This window comes from Dermacentor andersoni, chromosome 4 (genome assembly GCF_023375885.2).
Source record: "Dermacentor andersoni chromosome 4, qqDerAnde1_hic_scaffold, whole genome shotgun sequence".
Taxonomy (NCBI): domain Eukaryota; kingdom Metazoa; phylum Arthropoda; class Arachnida; order Ixodida; family Ixodidae; genus Dermacentor; species Dermacentor andersoni.
Genome location: NC_092817.1, coordinates 36,369,652 through 36,391,416, shown reverse-complemented (window position 1 = coordinate 36,391,416; position 21,765 = coordinate 36,369,652). Strand labels below are relative to the sequence as shown.

The window sequence follows — 21,765 nt, the reverse complement described above, 5'->3', positions numbered from 1 at the left end:
GATGGCAAGCTCATTGGTATTAGGCCCAAACTTTGTCACAAGAGAGATTCTCTCAGCAGTTGGAAAGTCAACTTCAACTCACATACTCAACTGACAACCTCACAACCTCAAATGACATACTCTCAGCCAGCACACAATCCCTGTGTTGCGTTTCGCTACTTTAAAGAGTTTATTTTGGTTTGGGTGAGGGTCACCTACATCACGGCATCAGCCAATTGACGCTTTGCTTTTTGAGCTCAAGCTCCTTCAAAGAAAAGGCGGCACAGTTCCTTTCCGAATCATTCCTCAAGGCGATAGTCCTTTCTGTTCTTGTCCTCGTTCTGCCGCGCGTTCGCCCCACAAACCATTTGAAGCATTCTATCGGTCTGTTGTAAAGTCAACATACGATTTTTCGGATTCCCTAGGTGCCGCGAAAACAACCGAAAGATCGGGTAGTCCGAAAAAATAAATGCATGTCTTTTACTGCCCTTAAGGGCTCAAATCACCACAGGCACGTCCGAAAAAGCTCTGTACACCTATTAGGCATATCGGTGCTCGTACTGTGATAGGATACGGCGGTGCACGCGTGTATAATTAGGGTACACGCACTGTGTCCCGTGACAATTGCCCCTTCCCACGATTGTTAAGCTTCGCCGCAATACTTTACGTATGCTTCACCGCTTAACAGTTCTGTACTAAGGCGAGGCTGCCTTTCGAAAACCGGCATTATGCAATGCGCCGTGCTTTCTAAGCTTCGAAGCCAATCGCGAGGATTACAGAGCTGAAGTCGGTGCTGTTCCTGACAGCTGCGGATTATTTCAATGAAAAACACGGCACCGAATGGTAAGAACCTTAATAGCAAACATTGAAGCAGCTAGACCTCGCGTTGCCGCGGTGGTGGCTACAGCTGCCAGTGGATCTGCGGGCAAGGGCGCCGGCGAGATAACCAAAAACGGCGGTGTTGGCTTTGAGTAATCCCGTTTCGGACTTGCGGTTGCGGCAAACGGTCTGGAAAAACGGACAGCGAAGGGTTCTTGCGTCAGAAATTTCAGACGTTCTTATACATACGGGGTACGTGATGGCGCCGCGAAGCCGTCCACATTATCGGGCGTGTCCCAAAAATCGGGCGTCCGGGAAATCGGTCGTTAGCTGCACACTGGTAACTCCTCCAGCCGACGGCAGCATCGAAGACAATTCGTTACAATTTCTCTCTTTTACTCGAGCCAACATTAGGGCGACTTTCATTCCCTTTCAATAAAACGACAGCTAATTCTCCCTGATTGAAGCACAGATTCCCTGAGTTTTCCCTGAGTATATCCAGACTATTCAAGATCCCAGAAAATTCCCAGTTTTTCCGGTTGGTAGGCACCCTGTGAAACGTGGCAACTTTACCTAACTTCAAGGCAATAGTGCCTATGCATGCAGCAAATATTGTCAAAAAAGAAAAAAAGAAGACTACTGTACTGCGCCCATTGTGGTGACCATAATAGGTTGGATTCGCACTGCAGTTTCCCGTGCCTTGTTCAAAGTGGCATGACAATCCTCCTGCAGTCGCTGAGTGCCCCTGTGCAGCCGAATAAAACAATGGTCACTGCATATGTAAATGAATAACGCAGACAAAAAGTGACATGACAGATACATAGTCAGTGACAATCTATACTCTGTTTCATACATAGCAGGCAATGCTAGAAAAGCTATAGAGATTTCTCTTACTGTACGTGTTCACAATGTAAAGATAGTGCATCACATAGGAAATGTATAGACATGATTCATGCAATTCGATTTAGCATTCGTCTTACACAACATAATTATTATGGGGAACACGTTGCAGATTTGAACCACTTTACCACCAAACAAGTGGAATGGCCCATTTCTTCATCAAGTGGCCGCAGCGCACTGCTTCCATGCATAACCAGAGCATAGTTCGTCATATACTGGAAGCACAAGGGTGCCCAGGCAATATGCGAGTTGACATAACCTTAGTTCTCTAGTTGTAGTTGTAATACATCAAGTAGTCATGAAAAAAAAAAAAGAGCTTTTGATTGACGTTGAAGTGCTGTGCCAAAATGCAAAGTGAAAGATGATGAAGTTCTATGACGGGTTGCGTTCCAATTGGAAACTATGACTCATGGCACGGAGGCAGAGCAGTTTTGTGGGTGGAGCTTGTACTGAATTCTTAGGTCATCACTCAGAGTGTAGTGTCTCCTTATGCAAGTTTTGAAGATAGAAGAAGGGGCTTTATTTCTGTGAGAATTACCTTAATGTGCCGTTCTTAACAACATTGTGAACTGTGGATTGAGTGAATGCTAGAAATTATTATTAGAATGGTTACAGCAAAACCTTTTGACTGCTGGGTGTGTACTGAGCATGATGCTATAAAATTAGGCACTTGTCTAAATGCTGCTGGTGCTTAGGCAAATGAACACCTAAAATGTGCCTGTTTTGTTTGTCCATTAGCGTGTAGAGGCCAGGATTGGTGCACTCTGCATAAGTACCACAAAAAATGTAATGGCCAACAGCCTTGAAACTGGCACTTTATTAGTGACTCTATCACTTTGATAAAGACATTCACATTGTACAGGCCAACATTTGGTCAATGCCAAATTTTGTTAATATAGCTGAAAAATATAGGAAGAACAACACTTACTTCACACAATGTTTCTGGTAAGAAGGCGTACCATATTTATTCAATTCTATGCGCCCTTGATTGTATTGTGCACCCCGATTCTTATACTTGAAAAAGTGCAAAATTCAATATCCTTCATTGTTCCCTCACTAAATTTTCATGGAAAAAAGAGAAATAGAAATTTGTTCTCACTTGAAAAAATAAAATTTTAATCTTTGAGCTGCTGGAGGTGCGATTTGGACACCAGCTATAGGTGATGTCCAATGATCACAAACTACCGGTGCTCACAGTAGCTTCAGGCACTCTCAGTAAAACAAAGCATGGCCTTTGACATTGGAAGGTGACACCATTTATTGCAGCTTTGGTTTCACATCGATTCTAACGCGCATGTAATATCTTTTTGAATTTTTCCAGAAAGGAAACTATGCAGATCCAATGCATATCTTGTGAAGCGATTAATAAAATGCTATAAGCTGGCTTGATTTCAGTGGCATAGGCAGGGAGGGAGGGGGAGAGTTGAGCACACTGGGCACGTGCCCCCCCCCGCCCCACCTTGAAATTTTTTTGTTAGTATGCGGTCTGTGCAGGATCCCACTGAACTCCCACCCTCTCCATTCTGGGCCAAAACAATGCACCCCTAAAAAAAAAAAAACAAGAAGTCTGGCTACGCCACTGCTCATTTCATTCCTGTGTCTTTGGCGTAAAGAAAACTCACACATGCACATACTCCCACATACCCATGCTATGCAGTACGATACACACGGCAATCATCTCAAAGACCCAGTTGGCACCGGCACGATAGAAGTACACGAGCCATTGTGACCTAATGATCAGAGCAACAGGCTGCTGGGCTGGGGGACCAAGGTTGGATCCTGGCATAACGCATGTACTAATTAAACATTTTTTTATGTATCAGCTCTTTGTCAAGACAGCAGCACCAAGCAGTCACAGTCTGAAAAGTCCAGGAGGGTTTGCAAAGAAAGGTTCACTTTAATACTGTGTGTTGGAATTGAGTAAATACGTTAATAGCATTTTATAGTTCAGGTTGACCTAACATTGATACAGGTAGCTAGCATTCATGCTGCCTTGTTTTTGATTATAGTACCATGAACACATGCAGTGAGACACATCATTAGTCACAATTAAGTAGCATGAATGAGAAGATCACAAGCAGTGGAAAGGACACACACCACACCTATGATTAAATTAATTGAAGAGATAATTTTATACATGTTTTATAGATGGACATATGAGGCAGGTCTGTGGCTGCATTAACTCTTTCAGTGTTGAGTCTTTGTGGTGGTGACGCACCTCCAGAGTCAGCTTCTTGTTTTTAGATATTATAAAACGAACATAACGGTTTATTTTTCGTTATGCAGAAGGGCAAGACTGGCATGGATAATAGTAAATCCTCTCATGGTATTGGTGTCACATTCCTATCTGACGTCAGTTACATGGCAGGACAGGAAGACAAAAATGTACCACTACGTCAGTGACACTGAAAGGAACTCTCTTAGGAACAAGTGCTGTAAGGATGCCAGCAAAGAGTTTCAGCTATAATGTGCCAAGAGAATAGGTTAACACCTGACACACAGAAAAGACAAAAAATACAGAGAAAACATTATTATATAACAACGATACTCTGCACTTAATTGATCATCAGCTGGTTCCATTTTGTACAGTAATTAATAATAACTGACAGGGCTCAATGTGCCTATGCTGCACAATGGATGGTGAGGTCAATTTTGAACTCCTTATGTTCTCTGTCGTGCTTCAAGGTCTAAGTACACAGGCATTTTTGCATTTTGCCTTCCAAAATGCAGTCAGAATTCAACCATGCAGACCTAATTTTACTTGGCAGCAGACCACTATAGCCACTGAGACACTGCAAAGGTTGTGAACAGTGGCAGCAGTGCAAAGAAACATCAACAAATGTGCTGCCATGCAATGGCCTCACGTGTGTTCGTCGATGGCTGCATAGCTCTGCTTCTGCAGCTTCATAAGCTCAGCCTTCATGCTTCCGTCAAGCTGCCGCAAAGAAGCCAACTCTGCTTGGACCTGCTGCTTGGCGCGGCAGGATTGCGCCAAAAACCAGCCAAACGTCAGACAATAGCACAACTCACTCAGTGAGGCATAGTTTTCAACACTACAAACAGCATAGATGACAGACAAGAGGAATAGACAGGACAGAAAGAGCTGAACATGCATCAACTAATAGCTGCAAGCTGTACTGTTAGCTTCTTTTGACATGCGCAATTTTTAATGTCACTCACTTTGTACGCTCCTGCTTTCAGTTGTCCTCTTTATTGTAATGCGTGTTACAAAGCTTTTTTATTGATTTCTATATTTGCTCATTTGTTACATTTGTTTAGTGATTGACCTTTGCTGGTACAATTCTTATGGGTTACCATCTGCAACTGTTTCTTTCACCTGTTTGCCAAGCAATTGACTCATACTGTGTAGCATTTCACATTACTAGATTGCCTCTTTCTGCATTCCTTGAAGTATGCCGTGTTCTTTTGTTATATTTACTATGACACTTTTAAATAATATTGTTAGCTGATATCACGCATGTCCTGTTTGTTTCTTTTGTCCCATTGTTTGTTCCATCCACCACATGAACCTAAACCAACCAGCACAATTTCATGCCTGCATGAAGCGCTTTTGCGTGCAGTGAGGAGTTGCATGCTGATGAAAAAACACCATGCCACCGGAATAGGTCAAGCATCTACAAATTGTCTCATGCCAAAGCACATCTACTGTGGTCAGTCACTAAAATATGCTGCATAGTCAAAGAGACAAGTGCAAAAAAACAAATGCATCCTTCAAAAAAAAAAAAAAAAGACCGTCGGGTCTAGCTCAATCAGGCAGTGAACGTGCAGAAATGATTGCCATCTATGCCATCAAAACAGTCGCATGCAAAACTTACCTCTTCCTCAGATATGCAGCGGTTCCTTTCAGCATTGCTAGTTTGAAGCTCCGATTGCAGCTGTTCACACTATGGGCAGTTCAGTGTGTGACATCCCAAGGAAAGGAAGTTGGCAAGAATGCAATTAGCAATGACAAGACAGCGAGAACACTATCCATAACTGCACTGTCCAGGGGAAAGAGGAATGTCCTGGCCACTCTACTCTAAAGTGCTGTTAACAAAGCATTGTTGGAGTAATTACTGCTGTCTCACACCTATTTCAGTATACACAGCAATGGATGGTTTATTTATGATTACAGAGACATGTAGCTAGTCAAACATCCTTAAAGTATATTCATTACAACTTTCGCACACCTAGAACATCGAACAGTTGTTGATGGATATTCACTCCATTTAAATTTTTCTGTGGTCTGCATTTGCGCATAATCTTTGAATTACAACATTTGGGATAATCAAAGTGCACTGCCTGTAGCAGTACACACGGTTGAAGTATGTCAGCGTACAAGCACATATATGCTGCCAGCAAAATTATTTGCCATAATTTTGCAGCTTTATGCTGCTGATATGTACTGAAGACGTATCTGGCTCCCCATGATCACACAGGATTGGGTATGATCGCATAGGATTGGGTACGTGTTTCGCAAGTGATTACACAACGTTGCACAGGAATGGGTGAGAAAACAGCATTTTGCCGTGAATCACTCTGTGCGCAACAATGCGTGCACAGATCAAGAACAAGCAGTGATGAATGGTTCACTTATCATATAAGTAGATTCGTGTTTCGCACTTGTAATTCACTAGCAACAGAATGCAGCAACACTTGCCTGTTGCTGAATTTCTTGCACAGCAGATTCAAGCTTTCGAAGCTCCCCTTCAATCCAAATATTACGCTCTTGAGTCGTGCGAAAGCAATGACTGTGGAATACACGCTGCATAACCGAGTTCTTCTCGTCAGCCAACTTTGCCATCCTGGTGCATACATAAAAAAGAAATAAAAATAACATCAGCTTAAGCAGTTGGTATTGAACTTTTGAAGGGACATTACATTAGCTCGAACGAAAGTGCATAACATATATTAGCAGCAAACATGAAGATTAAAGACACTATGTGGGACAGTCCTGCTGGTCGAATTTATCAATTAGGTTACCCTTCTGTTGCTGAAAACTTGGCAAGTTGGTTACTGGCATTATAAAACATGATTACATAGCACCAAGGAAGACACAAGACTGACGATCAACTGGTTCTAATGCACAGATGATTACAGGTATGAAAGGCTCACATTCATAGCAGAATTTGAGATTACATGACACACCGCTGAAACTGCCTATCCCCTTCTTCAAGTAATCAATTTATTTATTTGAGATGCTGATTGAAGGTGTCTGGTATCTTTATGCAGCTATTGTCTTCTTGATTGATATACGAGGCTCTTTGCATACAAGAAGCCGATAACTGATTATGTAAATCTTCTATTGGCATTTCAAGTAAAACTGATTACTTGAAGAAGAGGATGCTTGGACCTATCAGCATGGGCATGATGGGCGATTCAACTTGTGCGCCATGTTATCTTGAATTCAGCTGCAAATGTGGGCCTTTCATGCCTGCAATCATTTGTGTGCTAAAGCCAGTCGATGTCCAGCGTCCTTTCTGTGCATTTTGTGTGTGTTGAGTCTTCCTTAGCATTGTCACCATGTTTCAATGTAACAACCCTAGTAAAAATTTAAAGTTACTGGCAACTAATAGCTTATTAATCTAAGAAGCTCTAATAGGAAAAACCAGTAGCCCAATCCAATAAAAAGTTAGTTTGGATAGCCTAGAGACCAACAAACATTTGACACTAAATTTGTGAAGCTTATACTCATATGCACAAACACAGAATGACAATTCACTTCAATGGCTTTCCCATTGTTTCAGTATATGCAATCCCTCACATGATATATATGGGAACGATTTGGGTTACCAAGTAGTGCCAGTGGTTCAAGAGAAATAAGTAAAGTTTTAGGCTGATTTTATAATCAACAAAAAATCTAAATGCTGTTCTTGACCGATCATACTAAACTACAAAGATATCTTTGAAGAGAACTCACATTATAACTACTCTATTACCATTATCTAATTTGTTGTTTCAAGGGCATTGCTCAACCAGTAACTTCCAATTGGATTCTGTTGCGACCAACTGGCATTTAGTTCCAATTACAGTACCAGTTCCAGCACAAATATGCATGACCTTAGTCTGTTACTACAACTTACAAGGCTAGAAAGCTTTATCTGTAACAGTCTTGGTAACTGACAGTGGACCTAGTACATATTTCTATTAGTCTATCAAGAAGCGTCGTCACACTGTTTAGGCACTCATACAAATGACCTATACTCCATTTCACAAGTCGTCTGCATCATTGCTGTAGGTACGAGGCGCACCCAGGCAATATCCTTGTGCAACGATTGAATACAACTTTGGTCATAAATGTCTTAGTGGCCGGATTAGAGAGTTTTGTTTTTGCTTGGTACATGATACATTACAGCAATACGTGACATGCTAAGATCTTCATGCACGCACATCGTCAATTGCGAATTCAGCAGCTCTGAGCAGACAACATTGTGCAGATGAACACATCTCGAGGAGTATTTGGCTTTCCTGTTGGCTAGTCTGCAATGCTGCAAATGATTTGTGAGATGGAGTGTGTATACTAATATGGTAACCAATGCAAATGCTTCTTGACTGATAGAAAACTAATGAAGAATTGTTCTAGACTAATATAAACTCCTATCTTATACGTCAAATACAAGAACTTATTAGACTAATACAAATGTCTATTTGAATTGTCACTAGGGAAGTGACAGCGATCTTTCAGTTTGGAAGAGGGCAACTCATTCCAAACTTGTCTAACCAGATGTGCAATGCAAAAATTACACTGTATATGGGTGGCTGCAATTGTATGGATGTCCATTTATCTGACCAGCATTATAATTAAAAAATAAAAGGCACCCATGTGTGTTGAACAGCTCTTTTAATTTGAGCAATTAACGTTTCAAAACACCTTTGCATGTTCCAACTTTATGTAGTAGATGCAAGATTAAAATTAGCAAAATGTGGAGCTCCATGCTAAACAGAATGTGGCTCTGGACGGCAGATCAGAGTAATTAGATCCACTTAATTTAGGTGAATTCGTGCATGTCACTTTTGTTTAACGACTTGTAGAATTTTTCAGTCTTTTGTATTTTTACCATTGATGTCATTTGTGCTTTTCTGTTAACAAATATAGTAGTTAAAAAATTATCTTCATGAGCCTTTACTAGAATTTCCACGTGACTGAAACTACAACAGTCAGCATTGTTACTCCACAGTGTGAATTTCCAGGGAACTTGCAGTGGTAGATTCCACTGGTCACTTTCAAGTCCTCTAGAGTACTGTCGTGGCATGCTTTGCATTATTCAGCTAGTCAAAGTAGAATTCTCAGACCACATTCGCTTGTATTTGTTCAGAGTACCACATGCCAGCATAGAGCACTCGGATATGTTCTAACCTTTAACCTGACAGAGCGTCCGATATCTGACGCAGCTCCAGGCTGCTGCAGGTCCTGCTGTTGGCATGGTGTCTGCCACGATGACAGAATTGTGCTTGTGCACAAAGGCATTTGCTTCCATTCTTGTTCGTTTAAAAGAAGCAACACCAACTTGTTTCCCCTACCGTCTTTCGAGAGAGCGACTGAGTGTTCGGCTCAGGCACGCTTTCTTTTAGATCCGATTTGCAGCAGGCTCCACATCATTGTGATAGAAGTCAGAGTGCGATAGGAGCCAGCCAAAGTGCCGTTATTAAACAAGTGTACCTGGTTTCCAGATCATCCTCTTTCCTCTCGAGCTTGCGCAATGCTTGCACGGTGTTGGCAAGCTTCACAGTTGTTTCTTGCACTGCATGCTCGGCAGTGCTCAGGCGGGTTGCCAACTCGTGCTGTGCCCTCTCAACGGTGCCAACCTCTTCTTCGAGCTGCCTCGCTTGCAGGCTCTCCCTGATCATGCCTGTCGTAGCCCTGCACAGCTCCTCCTTGAGGTCCTCTAGCCTGCCCACTCGTTCCTGTGCGTCCTCCTTGAGCCGCCTGAGCTCGCGCTGCTTCACCTGAAAGTGGCGAGTGTGTATGAGCTATCATTTCAGTTTTATCGAACAGAAAGAGCACACTTTAATTACAAGAACTGTCTGGGCCCCTGGCCAAATGGTAGTGATGGGTTTACAACAGAAGTGCAATTGTGCGCAAAAGCACGCATTGATTCATGTACACACATTGAAAGTGGACATTTTGCTCCAAGTTTACTTTGTGCATCCTGATCAATGCTGCTACTTTGAAGCAATGCTTTTTGTATAAATGAGAAAATGACACAAAAGTGCATGAAAAGGCATTCTCTGTTCAACTAGCTGTCCTTTGAGCTCTCACCTCGAGTGCGTCACAGATGTGCACGTAATTTTGCTTGGCAAGGTTGTGTTGAGGCGCTATTCTTTCAATGCTGGATTCAATCTGGGAGAGTAAAAGAAATGTTAGCCTCCAGGTCACCTGTCGCACGTCACTGCACATTTTTACACATATAAGCAGCACACAAAAACTACTTGTACGTAACCTGGCAGGCCCTACATACTTCTTCTAGGGAAGTATTCTGTAAGAGGCCAGCCACTTATTTTACTTTTTGTCCTGCGCTGACTGGCTGGACCTGTATGAGTGAAGAGGAGACTGGCTGCAGGTGTCTGTCTCCTCTTCACTCATACAGCTCTAACCAGTCAGCAGTGGCCTAAATGGACAGTCAACTAGGGGGACTCTCACAGTATATCCCTCCTTTTCAACCTCATTAAGTGTACACAAACAAAAACAAATTATATTTAATACCTTCCAGCAAACTGTGTACTTCTGGCCAAAGGAACAAGGAAAATGAGAGCTTCCAAAGCAAATTACTAGGGAAGCCAACTGCCCTTCAAGTGATGAAAAGTGCAGGGGAACTGATACACTTTGAAAGGATGCGTTGGCATAACTTGGCTATCAGCTAACACTGCATCGAAGGCATCATGTAGAGGTTGTGGGTTCGTACCCCACTGTTTGCATGCTGTGTTTTCTATTCCCCTTTTCATAATGAAAAAAAAAAGAAAGAAAAAGTACAATAAATGAATTTTTCCCCATAAATAAGATATGTTAATTCCTCCATGCTCTCCTTGCCTTTGGCGAGTGCTTGCTTCTTACATAGTATGAACTCTGTGAAGAATTTCGCGCATCTGTATATCATGTGCCACATAGCAGCAGTACAGTGTTCATTCATTTCTGCGAGGAACTTCAGGTAGCAAGAACAACCAAATCGCACACGATTCTTTATTATTTTGCAAGCATGAAGGGTCTTCATTTAAATAACCTGTATACACACTGCACTAAACTATTAATTCTAGGTATGTATACATTGCAGTATATACACCTTTAGAAATTTTTTACTTGTACACCGACTGGAAAATCTGATATCTCTTGTAAGAATTAAAAGCACATTATTTTTTACCCTTTCAGACATTTTGTTTCTCTTTTAATAGATCTTGTTCTAACTCGCATCATCATTCACCTAATCTATAGCAAAACTGGGACATGCGTGTATTGTTTCCTACCAGTCACCTAAGTCTGCTGTAGCACAGCATGCTATCATTCAGAATAAGGTACATGTGTGGTTGTCGAAGCACTGAAGCACAAATACATCACTGCCACATTTAATTGATTGCTCTCTTACTTGCTCCAGCTTTGTCTTGAGTGCAGCAGCCTCCCTTTCCAGGAAAATTCCATTTACAGTCCTATAGGAAGAAACAAGAAGTAAGCACTAAACATCACTCCACAGCACCACTACACCTGTCAAATACTGCACAGGTGGAACCTTCTCCAACATTTCACCAACCATATCCCCATCAGGTACTGTGTACACTAATTGTGCTCACCAAGAGTGAGGATATTGTGCTCACCAAGACTGGCCACTGACTTCAGGTGAAACATAACTGACCGCTTGAAGTGGACTGTTGTGAAAATGCCAGCTGGCACATTCTGTTGTCTGTTTTTAGTTTTTACAGGTGGGAATGGCACAATCATCTGATGAATACCAGCTGAGCTATTTGGCTTTTGATGCCAGGACAGATTAGGAGATGGCGAGAGAATAATATAATGGGTGTGTTTGCTGGATAGCATGCAATGCTGAGCTGCAAGGTGCTATTGCCAGCATGGACGGATAAGGTTACCTGCCTTCCTTCATCAACAAGTTTAAAAACATCTCTGGCATCTTACATTTGAAGTGCATGCATAATGGTTTCTTAAAGGGACAAGCAACACTTTCTGGACACGGTAAATAAACACACCTAATTGTTGCACAGTGCTTTCACAAATACCTGTGCCGAGCATTATTCTGCCACACAATACTGTCCTTATAAGCCCTAGAATTTCAATGAAATGGCTGTTTACATTTATCTTCAACTTGCGTTATGTGTTTGTTATATGTACATATACATTCTTTTGGCACTAATCTTTCCGTGTCCTTTTTCATTGTCAATTCCCCTGTGTAGAGTGGCAAGCTGATGCTGCCTAGCTAACTTGCGCTAGAGGACGCCCAAGTTGGCGTTCCCTTTACTACAATATATTTTATCTCTCTTTCTTGACAGCCCCACCATTCTCATGAATATCGTGACACTCCAATGCGCATAACATTTATTGGCTAAATATTTTTGCACATCATGACAAGGCAGGGCCTCCAGAAGTGCCTGTCATAAAGGAATCTCATGATTATGATCTCTATTGGCCTTCCCTTCGAAATGGGGTGGCGACAAATAGTCACATAGCCTGCTAGGTTCTACTGCATATATTGCAGTCTAGCATTTTGCCTAACTCTCCCTGATCTTTTTCTCTCTTAATTAAAACGTCTATCTATACATTGTACAGTTACCTATACCTGTAATGACCTTGGCTCTATTGGCCTGTCTGCTTTTCTTGTAATGCGATAGCATGAAGGGTCCCATGTCATGGAAAACCTGGCATCTGGCATCCAGCGTCGACAGTCCTTTTGGAAACAATCATTTCGAAGCACGCATACCCGACTACTGTTTTATCACCAAAGTTGCTCGCACCTTGTATTTCATTCTTTACAAAGTTATCCCTTGCAATCTTGAAAATGACTGCCCACAAACAAATGTCATGCAAAAAGAACAACAACAGCACATACCTTTTATGTTAGATCTCAGACTGAAATATTAAAAGTGCAAAACAGTACCACGAGATCGGCCCACACAAGAGGCCGCATTTCTACCAGAAAGCTCGCCTTTGTACGTAGTGTCCGCCACCAGCGTTTCCCGGTAAACATTACAGTTACATACGCTGCAGTTGCCAGGAAGTGTGAAAAACAGTCAGGGATCTTTGAATACTATCGTGTTCCCCTCTTAAAGGTGAAGCTTAAGCATACTCCAAACTTTTTCACTAACACTCTAAATGTCTCTTGCTTATTTTGGCTGGTGACCAGTTGATTCTTCCAGAATACCAGTGCTTCTGGAAAGCAGACATTCTCTACCGCTCTTGCTGGATGAATATCTCAGGATTTCATTATGAGGCGCTAGGTCTGGCTGTTAAAGCAACAATTGACTGAGTAATGGCACTATCGAGTAGTCAAGAACAGTGTGTGAATACTGTAGTTTCTAAGATCAAGCAGCTCAAAAAACAGACCTCCAAACCCACGGCAATACCAGATCTTGGTGTGATTATAGGAGGAGCAATGTGGGTATCACTTTGTGTCAGCATTTCAGCACAGGTTACGAGAACAGTAGGAATGACAAAAGGAGGAGGAAGGCCATGAAGGCATGGCAGAGGCAGTGTTCGATTGCAAAATATAAATCTGCTCATGATTGACACATTCAACAAACTTTTTGTTGGAGAAGATTTGTAATGTGATGAGCTCTTTAAAGCAACACTGACGTTACACTTTTGACTCATTCTTCTGCGTTAAAATGAAGGTCCAAGCCTTCAGAACCCTAGAAAAGGTTACTGGCAAATATCAAAGCACCGTAAGTAATTTGCTATAATACTCGTTTCTGCAAACCAGGTTCGGTATTAGTACCTGGGAGGAGAATGCATCATGGCGCCATGATACACTGACTTGCTCTGTTCTTGCAAACGCTATGGCTGCCACAAGGAAGTGTAGGCATAAAAAATGTGCGCTGCACTCGAAATTTTTTTTATGAGAAACGTTATCGTAACTAGCCTTATTGCTACATTACATTATAACACCAAGCAAATTTTGCTTGGTGTTATAACACCATGATAATTTTGATAATGCTAGGTAACGCATATCGAGACTAACTTAAGTATAAAGTGAAAATATCTTGTTTCCAAATCATCATACTTGCTAAGTTTCATTCTTTTACGTGCAAAATGCATGCAGCAGAGTTTTTATAATGACCTTTGAGTATGTGCGTCAGTACTCCTTTAAGTGCCCCTAAACCACCCTCAGTTCGAAAATTAGTTACATAGTGGCTGATGTGTACTAGTCTACTATGAACACATAGCTGCAAGAATATTTTAAAATAGTGTAGTAATAGCAAAGTAACAGGCATTTGATGAACGAAAACATGGCCACCACTGTTTCTCGCTCTGCTTTGCTGCTCTCCCCACTTGCGTGCGATCTCTCCCCCTTGCCGCATACACTCACAAACTCTACGCAGTGCAGCGAAAGCTACAGGCAATTGCATCTGCACACCACAAGAAGGGCTCCTTTATTGTCTGCCCCTAGTCACCCTCCGCATGAAGCTAACTGAATGGAAGGTCTATAGGAGGTTCAGTGGTGCGCAATGACTGAGCCCTGCTCCATTCTTGGAACACACACTTGGCTATTGTCATGTTGGCGCTGTTATCCTTCGACGACGGAACAATCGCCAGCTTTTACCCATTGTGACATCACCTGGAGCACCCTGTTGATATCACGGCTCGAAATGGAGGCACCGTAAAAGCCAGGAGAGGAGTATGGGATTGCTTTTTGACCTTGTGATGCTCCCGAGGAGTGTAGCACTAGCGCATTCACTGGAAATTATGATCATGGCATTCTCTATGCGATATACACATTTGTTCAGAATATGTAAGCAAATGGCAAAGGGTGTTTAGGACTCCTTTAACGCCAGACACTTTTCAAACCCCCATTAATTAAAGGGCCCCTCACCAGGTTTGAGCATTGCAAAAAAACAAGCACAGCACATTGACCAAATGGTGACGACTGTGTTGGCAAAGTATAAAATGGCTGTGTGGCGCGAAAATGTTCAAAATATTGAACAGAATATTGCGTGTTGTTCTTCTATCTGAGGGAGCCACACTTCAAGCGAAAGAGTGAAGTTTACATGCAGAAATGGCCCTACACAAGAAACACGGCTTGTAACATCACCACCCATGGCCCATGACTTCGTTTAATCATCCTGTGCGAAACGTGCAATGCTGCTGCCAAAAATGCCCTGCAATTCAATATTCGAGGCAAAGGGGAAGAATGTCTCTCGTCTCTTGGTGGCATGACATAACAAGACAGTTCGATTCCTTCAATCTCCTCTGATAACAAAACCAACTTGAAAAATTATTTCAGTAAAACACTCCCTAGACGGCATGGCACGTTACAACTCCCAGGGTGTAACCAAAATTTGCAATGGGGCCTGGTGAGGAGCTCTTTAAGAGGTATCACAGGGCCTTTCAAAGCTGCTTGCACAGACAGGCATGCACCAGTAAAGCATCCACCTGATCTCAAGCTCCAGTGCCTTGTATTCCTTTGCTTCTTTCGCATACTTCTCATCCAACTGCAGTTTCCTTCGGCACTCTTCAGTGACCTTGGCGATGTGCTGTCGATCAAAGTCATCTATATCTGTGGATTCCTCCCAGAACTTTTCCAGTTTAGTGAGTGCATCCCAGCCAGCAAAGCGCTGCAACATGCGCAGACGCTCCAGGGATGACATGCGCAGGATATCTTGAACCTAGAATGTTTGTGGTAATACCATCACCAGGTTTTTGGCCTGCACCAAATCTCAGAAGGAACAGTGGAAAGCCTACCTGGCCCTGTCTGATGACGTGAAACATGTTGTCGGATGAGAAGCCAGCTGAGTGAAGGTAGCTAACAAATTCTTTCTTCCTGAAACATTAAAAAAAAAAAAAAAAAGAAAACTCAATGACTACGACTCCTCGAAACTTTTATCTCAATCTACTACAAATAGAGTCTCAAATTTGAAATAATCATTAGCACACTCAGAATGCAGGGAAATGTGGAAACTGGAACTCTTAGCATGCCAACATTAGTCACTGAGCTAAAATTTCCGCACCAAGGCACTGCCACATTTCATGCTGTTACAGGTTTCTGATTTACCTTTTTGCTGGGCGAGTTGGTGCATGGCCATGTTTTAGGAGGAGTTGCGCGTAAGAAAGAACGCACACAGAAAAAAAATGAGGTAGACGAAAAGAGTGCTAACTATCAACTGGGTTTATTTGTGTCGAATCTGTACATATGGGCAGTGTTCACACGTAGCAAAAAAATGAAGGGGGAAAACGAGGATGAGAGGGCAAATCAAGCCAGCTTCATGTCAACACAAGCTGCGCAGGAAATTGTGTCCAGCGTGATATATAAGACAACAGAAGTATCACTTAAGCAGTCATCACCCTTTTCCATGATGTGAAAAGCTTCTAAAAGCTCACGGGCTATCTTATTCTTGTTTCTGCCTAGAATCTTGATTTTGTTGAAAGTGCGATGCCTGTGCAAGTGATAAGTCTATTGCCTTATATCATGCTGAACACAATTTCCTGTGCAACTTGCGTTGACATGAGGCAGGCTTGATTTGCTCTCTCCTCCTCATTTTCTCCCTTTTCTTTTTGTCACATGTGAACACTGCCTATATATGCAGATTCGATACAAATAAACCAAGTTAATAGTTTACACTATTTTCGTCTACCTCATTTTTTCCTGCGTGCATTCCTGCATATGAGCAACTCTTCCTAAACATATACAGGGTTCTATAGTAACATTAAAGCTACTTCTCACTTTACACAAATGGCTGCTCTTGAAAGGACAAGGGCCCACTTGGTGTCCAAACAAACCCACATGTCGGAGTAGTGTAAAAAGTCCATCGTCACATGCCCCTTTAAAAAAACTGTGACCAACTCTGAGGAGCCGCAAATCATGAATAGGGAAACAGCTAAGTACTAATTTGCTTCTTTCTTTTTCTTTTTTAGCTAATTGATTACCTATGATTACCTGTTTCACCATGGCACAGCGCAGTGAGAGATAGTGAGACCTCCACTGCATGTATTCTTTACAGTCAGGTTTCTTTTTTGATACCTGTGCTCTTCTTGTGCTGCCATAATTGCTTAACTTTTTGAAACGGTTGTTGACATGTCACACTGTTGACTAGTTATGAATGCGCTGCTTTACATCACCACATTCATTTCCAGAGTTGATCCATCAGTTTCCAGTTCAGTGTAAAAATGGGCTGTTGCAGCTATCTATGGCAACTTATGGGAGACATATGTGCGGCTGGAGAAGCTTTGTTCTGGAGAATGCTGGAGACACTTTGATGAGGAAGACCCAAGGGGCATAGTATTCTGTAACAATCCATTTTTTCATCCTTCTTATAGCCTGTCATGCTATGTGACTGGTCCCTACAATAACAGCAGTTTGGCAGCATCCAAGCCAATGACAAGGGATAAAATAATGGGAAATGAAATGAAATTGCAAAAAATTTAGCTCAAGTTCAAGTGATGAAATTGGGTGCACAGTCTGTATAGAAAACAGAAAACTCTTAGACCTAAGCCATTAGCAGCTATTCACTTTAAAAGGATGTGAAAGAAAAAGGTCAAGACTCTCACCCAATGGTGGTAGTTCCAAGCTTCAGTGTCGTGGAAGAGGAACCGATTGTTCTTGTCACAGTCACAACATCATTATTACTCTGAAATCAAGGCAAGCAATATAATGTATCAGCTGAAGTGTTAAAGCTCAAACATGATGTTCCAGAGAACTATGGCCATTGTATTACAGACAACAGATGAACAAATTCATTATCACGCAGTACTTGTATCACAGGGTCTCATGCATTTACTTGACCTCTTTTGCTTTGACAGAAACAATTATAGTCTGGCAGGATCCTGAGATCTCTACATCCCGTTCCACCGCACTGCACGCGGCTCACTTCGACGAGGCCACTTACTCGCGAACTTATAAACCAACTTCCTTTGCAAGCCGCAACATCTACCGTCCCATGCACACACTCCGACTTCCTGCGAACACCATCCGCTTACACACTTAGTTGCCTGCCTTCTGCCCGTGTGCAAGTCTATGCCACGTGGCATTGCCTCAGTCTCCTCACACTTTTTTTTCAAAAGCTTTTACTATGTATGTCTCGTGGCAAAACCCCGAAATAAAAAAAATAAGATGGAGTGCTAAAGTCCCTGAGCTGGAGAACCAACAAGCGCAACATTTACTTACAATGCACTCACACAGAAACAGAGTTTTGAGTTCTACAGATCTTTCGTATTAAACACCAAGGAAAATTTAAAAAATGCGCTAATTTTGAGAGCTGGTGTGGTACTTCATGGAGGAAACGTAAGAACAGAGTTCAAAAATGCATACCATGCAATGATACCAGCTTACATCTTTCAAACCAAACAGATGTGGGGAATATATCGGCCTAATGTGCGTGAATGGCGACATTTGCTTCATGTCTGTAAAGTGTTCAACACAAGTAATGCTTAAGACAAATCAATTATGTGTCAGCCTGCAAGGCGGCGGGAAGTTCATGAAAGGGGCAAATCTGTAGCTTCATGCTACAGTCGTGTGGATGATAATTTTTCCCTTTCAAGAAATGCTTAGGAGTGCATAGAGCAATGTTTTACATCATGCAAATCATGCAGTACAAGAAATGCACCAGGATTTGCAGTGCTCCTGATTAAATGCAGCTGGGAATGACTTATCCAAGCCTGAGCACTGATATTGCCTTTTCAACCCATCTTATATGAAAAATTGAAACATTACACCACTTATAGTGGCCATACAGCTTCCCTGCATGCACTTTACTTGCACTTTGAGGTGAGCACACTTCCATCTCATCAAAAGAATGCAAGCATTCACGCAATGAAGTGGTGCTTATTTGCATCTACCAGAGCACAGCTGCATATGTGCCTGACACATCACAGGCCTCCATTTGCTGAGCTGGTGTTGTAGCAACAGCAAGTGCTACAACAACACAACTGCCAACCTGTGAACATTAAAATTCGCAAAGATTCTGCAGACACAACACTCGGAGCCCACTTTCCTAGGATACATATGCACTTTATCAATCATGATTTACATTTAGATGCAGCACACAAGCTTGGTCTGTATGCAGCAAACTCAGAACAGCACAAACTGACAAGACAACAGGCTTTCAGATCATAGTCACTTTTTCTGTGGCTTTGATATTTCCTGCTCCAGGAACTCGCCTGAATAAACTTGGTCGAAGCGAGTGCCTCTCTATGTCCTTTAATAATCAGAAGACTTCCAAGGGTATGGTTGGAGAGTGACGAGCATAACTTTTGTGTGAACGAAACTTATTTTTGTAAAACTTGAGGAAAATTCATACAAATGTAGACCAAGCTGAATTTGTAAACATCATGGGAAATTTGGGAAAGTTGGCAGCTATGCATAGCAGCAAGCACTATGCCTGTCACAAAGGCATTTTTGATCCCCACTGTAGCTGATGAAACTTTTTGAGCACGATTGAACCAGGAGGAATGATTATACAAGGTTCAAAGGCAAGTAGAAGGCCCAAATCTAACTGAGTTTAATCTCCTTTAATTCAGGCACATTAAAATGTGCCCTTGTGGCAGGGGTATAAAGGCAGCAAGAACAAATTCGTTCCTCACTGAATTTGATTGACCTTTTCAAACCAGATGGAAACATAAGCCATATTTAACAACAGAAGGCTCAAAAACATGTAAAGTCCTTGATCTGCATGGTTCTCGATCTGCACTAATTCAAGCATGCTTGAAAGTGCCTGTGTGGCAAGGCTGTCAAATCTCGGCTATTCAGCCTAGTAATGCTTACTGGCAGATCACGAGTGGTGTTGTTGAGAACCATTTCCACTGTGGCGGTGTTGACCTGCACTCCAGGTGCAGAACTGAGCAGGCCTAGGCACTGCGCACGGTCGAGTGACTCAAATTCCATTGAGATCAGAGTTTCAATAGCTGCAAGAATACATGAGAAAGGAGGAGTAAGTGAGCTTGCAAACAGTGATGAAACCAATTGTTAGCAGAAGTGCTGTACAGCACAGTCCACTGTTGAAGGGACTGTGCTAAAGAGAAAAATTACTTCAGTTGTACCAGTGAAATATACGCTTCTACAATACCAAAAAAGCCACTCTTACCACAAGATGAGGCTTGACAAGCCAGAAATTACACAAAAACAAAAGATTGGCACCAATACTACTTTGAAGTTCCTGCATAAGCTTGCCATGATGTCATGTGGATTTTGACGGCATCTACTTGAGCCTAGTAAATCTTTCATCAGTACAGATGGACTACATTGTATTCTAAATGACCCAAAGACTTAATTTCACAAGTTTCAGGAAACCTTACTGTTCCAGAATGGCCCAAATAGGAGAAAATACTTTGAAATCCATGACACCACCCTCACGTAATGGCGCGGAGGTTTCAACACAGAATTCAGAAAGTGAAAGTTTGGCTGTTGTACAACAAAATTAATGAAAAAATAAAAGAGCTTTGAAAGGATACCTATCGGTCTAAACTGAATTAGTGCTTCTCCTGTCCCAGGGAACACCAAATTAGTATTTCAGGACTGATTATAGCTCAGTTTTGACATGAAGACCTCAGCAATAATTTTTTGCCATTAAAGGTCTACTTGATGTGTCCCATCATATATTTTATTTCTGAAGTTGATGATATGTTCAGGATATATTGGTGTGAATAGCAATTATGTGTTGCTTTTAACCAGTGGGCTGAAAGAGAGAGAAATTTATTTACAGGAAGGCAGAGAGGTCAGCCTGAGCTAACCAGTGGGCTGTGCTCCATATGAACTCAAGGCACACAGGCAGAAAGACTAATTGTTGCTTTATGCTTTCTCAGTATAGTGGTTATGCAGCAAGATTGTCCTGGATAGTGGTCATAACACACTGCATTCTTTGTTGGATGAAAAGAAGGAAATTCAGGGTATTATTATTGTATAGCACCATCACAACTGAGCTGTCATGAAGTGCAATTGACTAACATATTTGCTTCACACTTTCTGAGTAGTGGTTTCGTAGCAAGATTGTCTCGAAGACAGTGCATTCTTTGTTGGAGGAAAGGAAGGAAATTCAGAGTAATGTCATTGCTTGGCCTCGTTACAGCTAAGCTGTCCTCAGCTGTTATTGTCATCAGCCACAATTTAACTCAAGGACTTTTTCAACAGATATCTTATTTTCTGTCATTATTCTCAACTTCTTGCCTTCTTTAACATCCCGTTCCTCCTCCCTGGCCTGCACAGGTCCTTGTTACAATGCAATGACTACAATCACTAATAGTGAGTTCCTATTGCAGACTGGTTGCCGTAAATGAAAGCACAACTTTGTGTTGCACAAAAATTTAGCAGTAGCCGCTGGCGGACGATTGTTAAAGCCAAGCGATAGCTCCCTGGAATGTCTGTTGAGATATGCTACTGGGGACACTGATTGGTTAGGTTGCGAGGCTGCGAGGATTAATGCTATGAGGTGCTGTGACGTATGGAAATGTTGGAATGCACTTAGAATGGGAGACTTCAGCCTCATGCGACAATTCTATTGCATTTTTTGTGTCTGCGTTTCCTCGTGTCCCACTTCTATTGTGTTGGTAACATGAATCAAGAACCAACCAGCCCATTTAACAGCACTACTCATGTGACAAGGTGGGAAACACACTGGTGTATTAATTTTTCCTGCACTTTGGTTATAGTTATAGTACCATCAGGTACGCTGTGGCCACTGCCTCATGAAGCTGTTGCCCATGCTGCTAAGCGCTTTTTTTATTTTCGGATCGCATACACACAGATTTAAACCATGAAACAAACAGACAATTAATTTGAGAGAAACTGTTTCCTTGTCTGTTTGACATGATTGTGACTAATAAAAAATCAAGCCCCTCAGTCTGTTATTAATTTCGCATACACGCATGCATGCAGGCATACAGTACATGGTGCTGATGCCATGAGTATGACTGCATGTAGTGTC

The 21,765-nt window shown here is 42.0% G+C and overlaps 1 protein-coding gene across 1 annotated transcript in view; it reads right to left on the bottom strand.

Moving 5' to 3' along the window:
• The window catches only part of LOC126536921 (structural maintenance of chromosomes protein 3-like), a 62,038-nt gene that overhangs the window by 38,051 nt on the left and 2,222 nt on the right, over positions 1-21,765 (bottom strand). The window contains exons 4-14 of the mRNA XM_050183984.2: positions 19,611-19,750; positions 17,399-17,478; positions 15,596-15,674; positions 15,287-15,519; positions 11,277-11,337; positions 9,959-10,039; positions 9,359-9,645; positions 6,359-6,503; positions 5,535-5,603; positions 4,563-4,666; positions 1,444-1,543 (exon numbers count right to left, since the gene is read on the bottom strand). Coding sequence (XP_050039941.2) covers positions 1,444-1,543; positions 4,563-4,666; positions 5,535-5,603; positions 6,359-6,503; positions 9,359-9,645; positions 9,959-10,039; positions 11,277-11,337; positions 15,287-15,519; positions 15,596-15,674; positions 17,399-17,478; positions 19,611-19,750 — 1,379 coding nt within the window. The remainder of the gene's footprint in view (positions 1-1,443; positions 1,544-4,562; positions 4,667-5,534; positions 5,604-6,358; positions 6,504-9,358; positions 9,646-9,958; positions 10,040-11,276; positions 11,338-15,286; positions 15,520-15,595; positions 15,675-17,398; positions 17,479-19,610; positions 19,751-21,765) is intronic.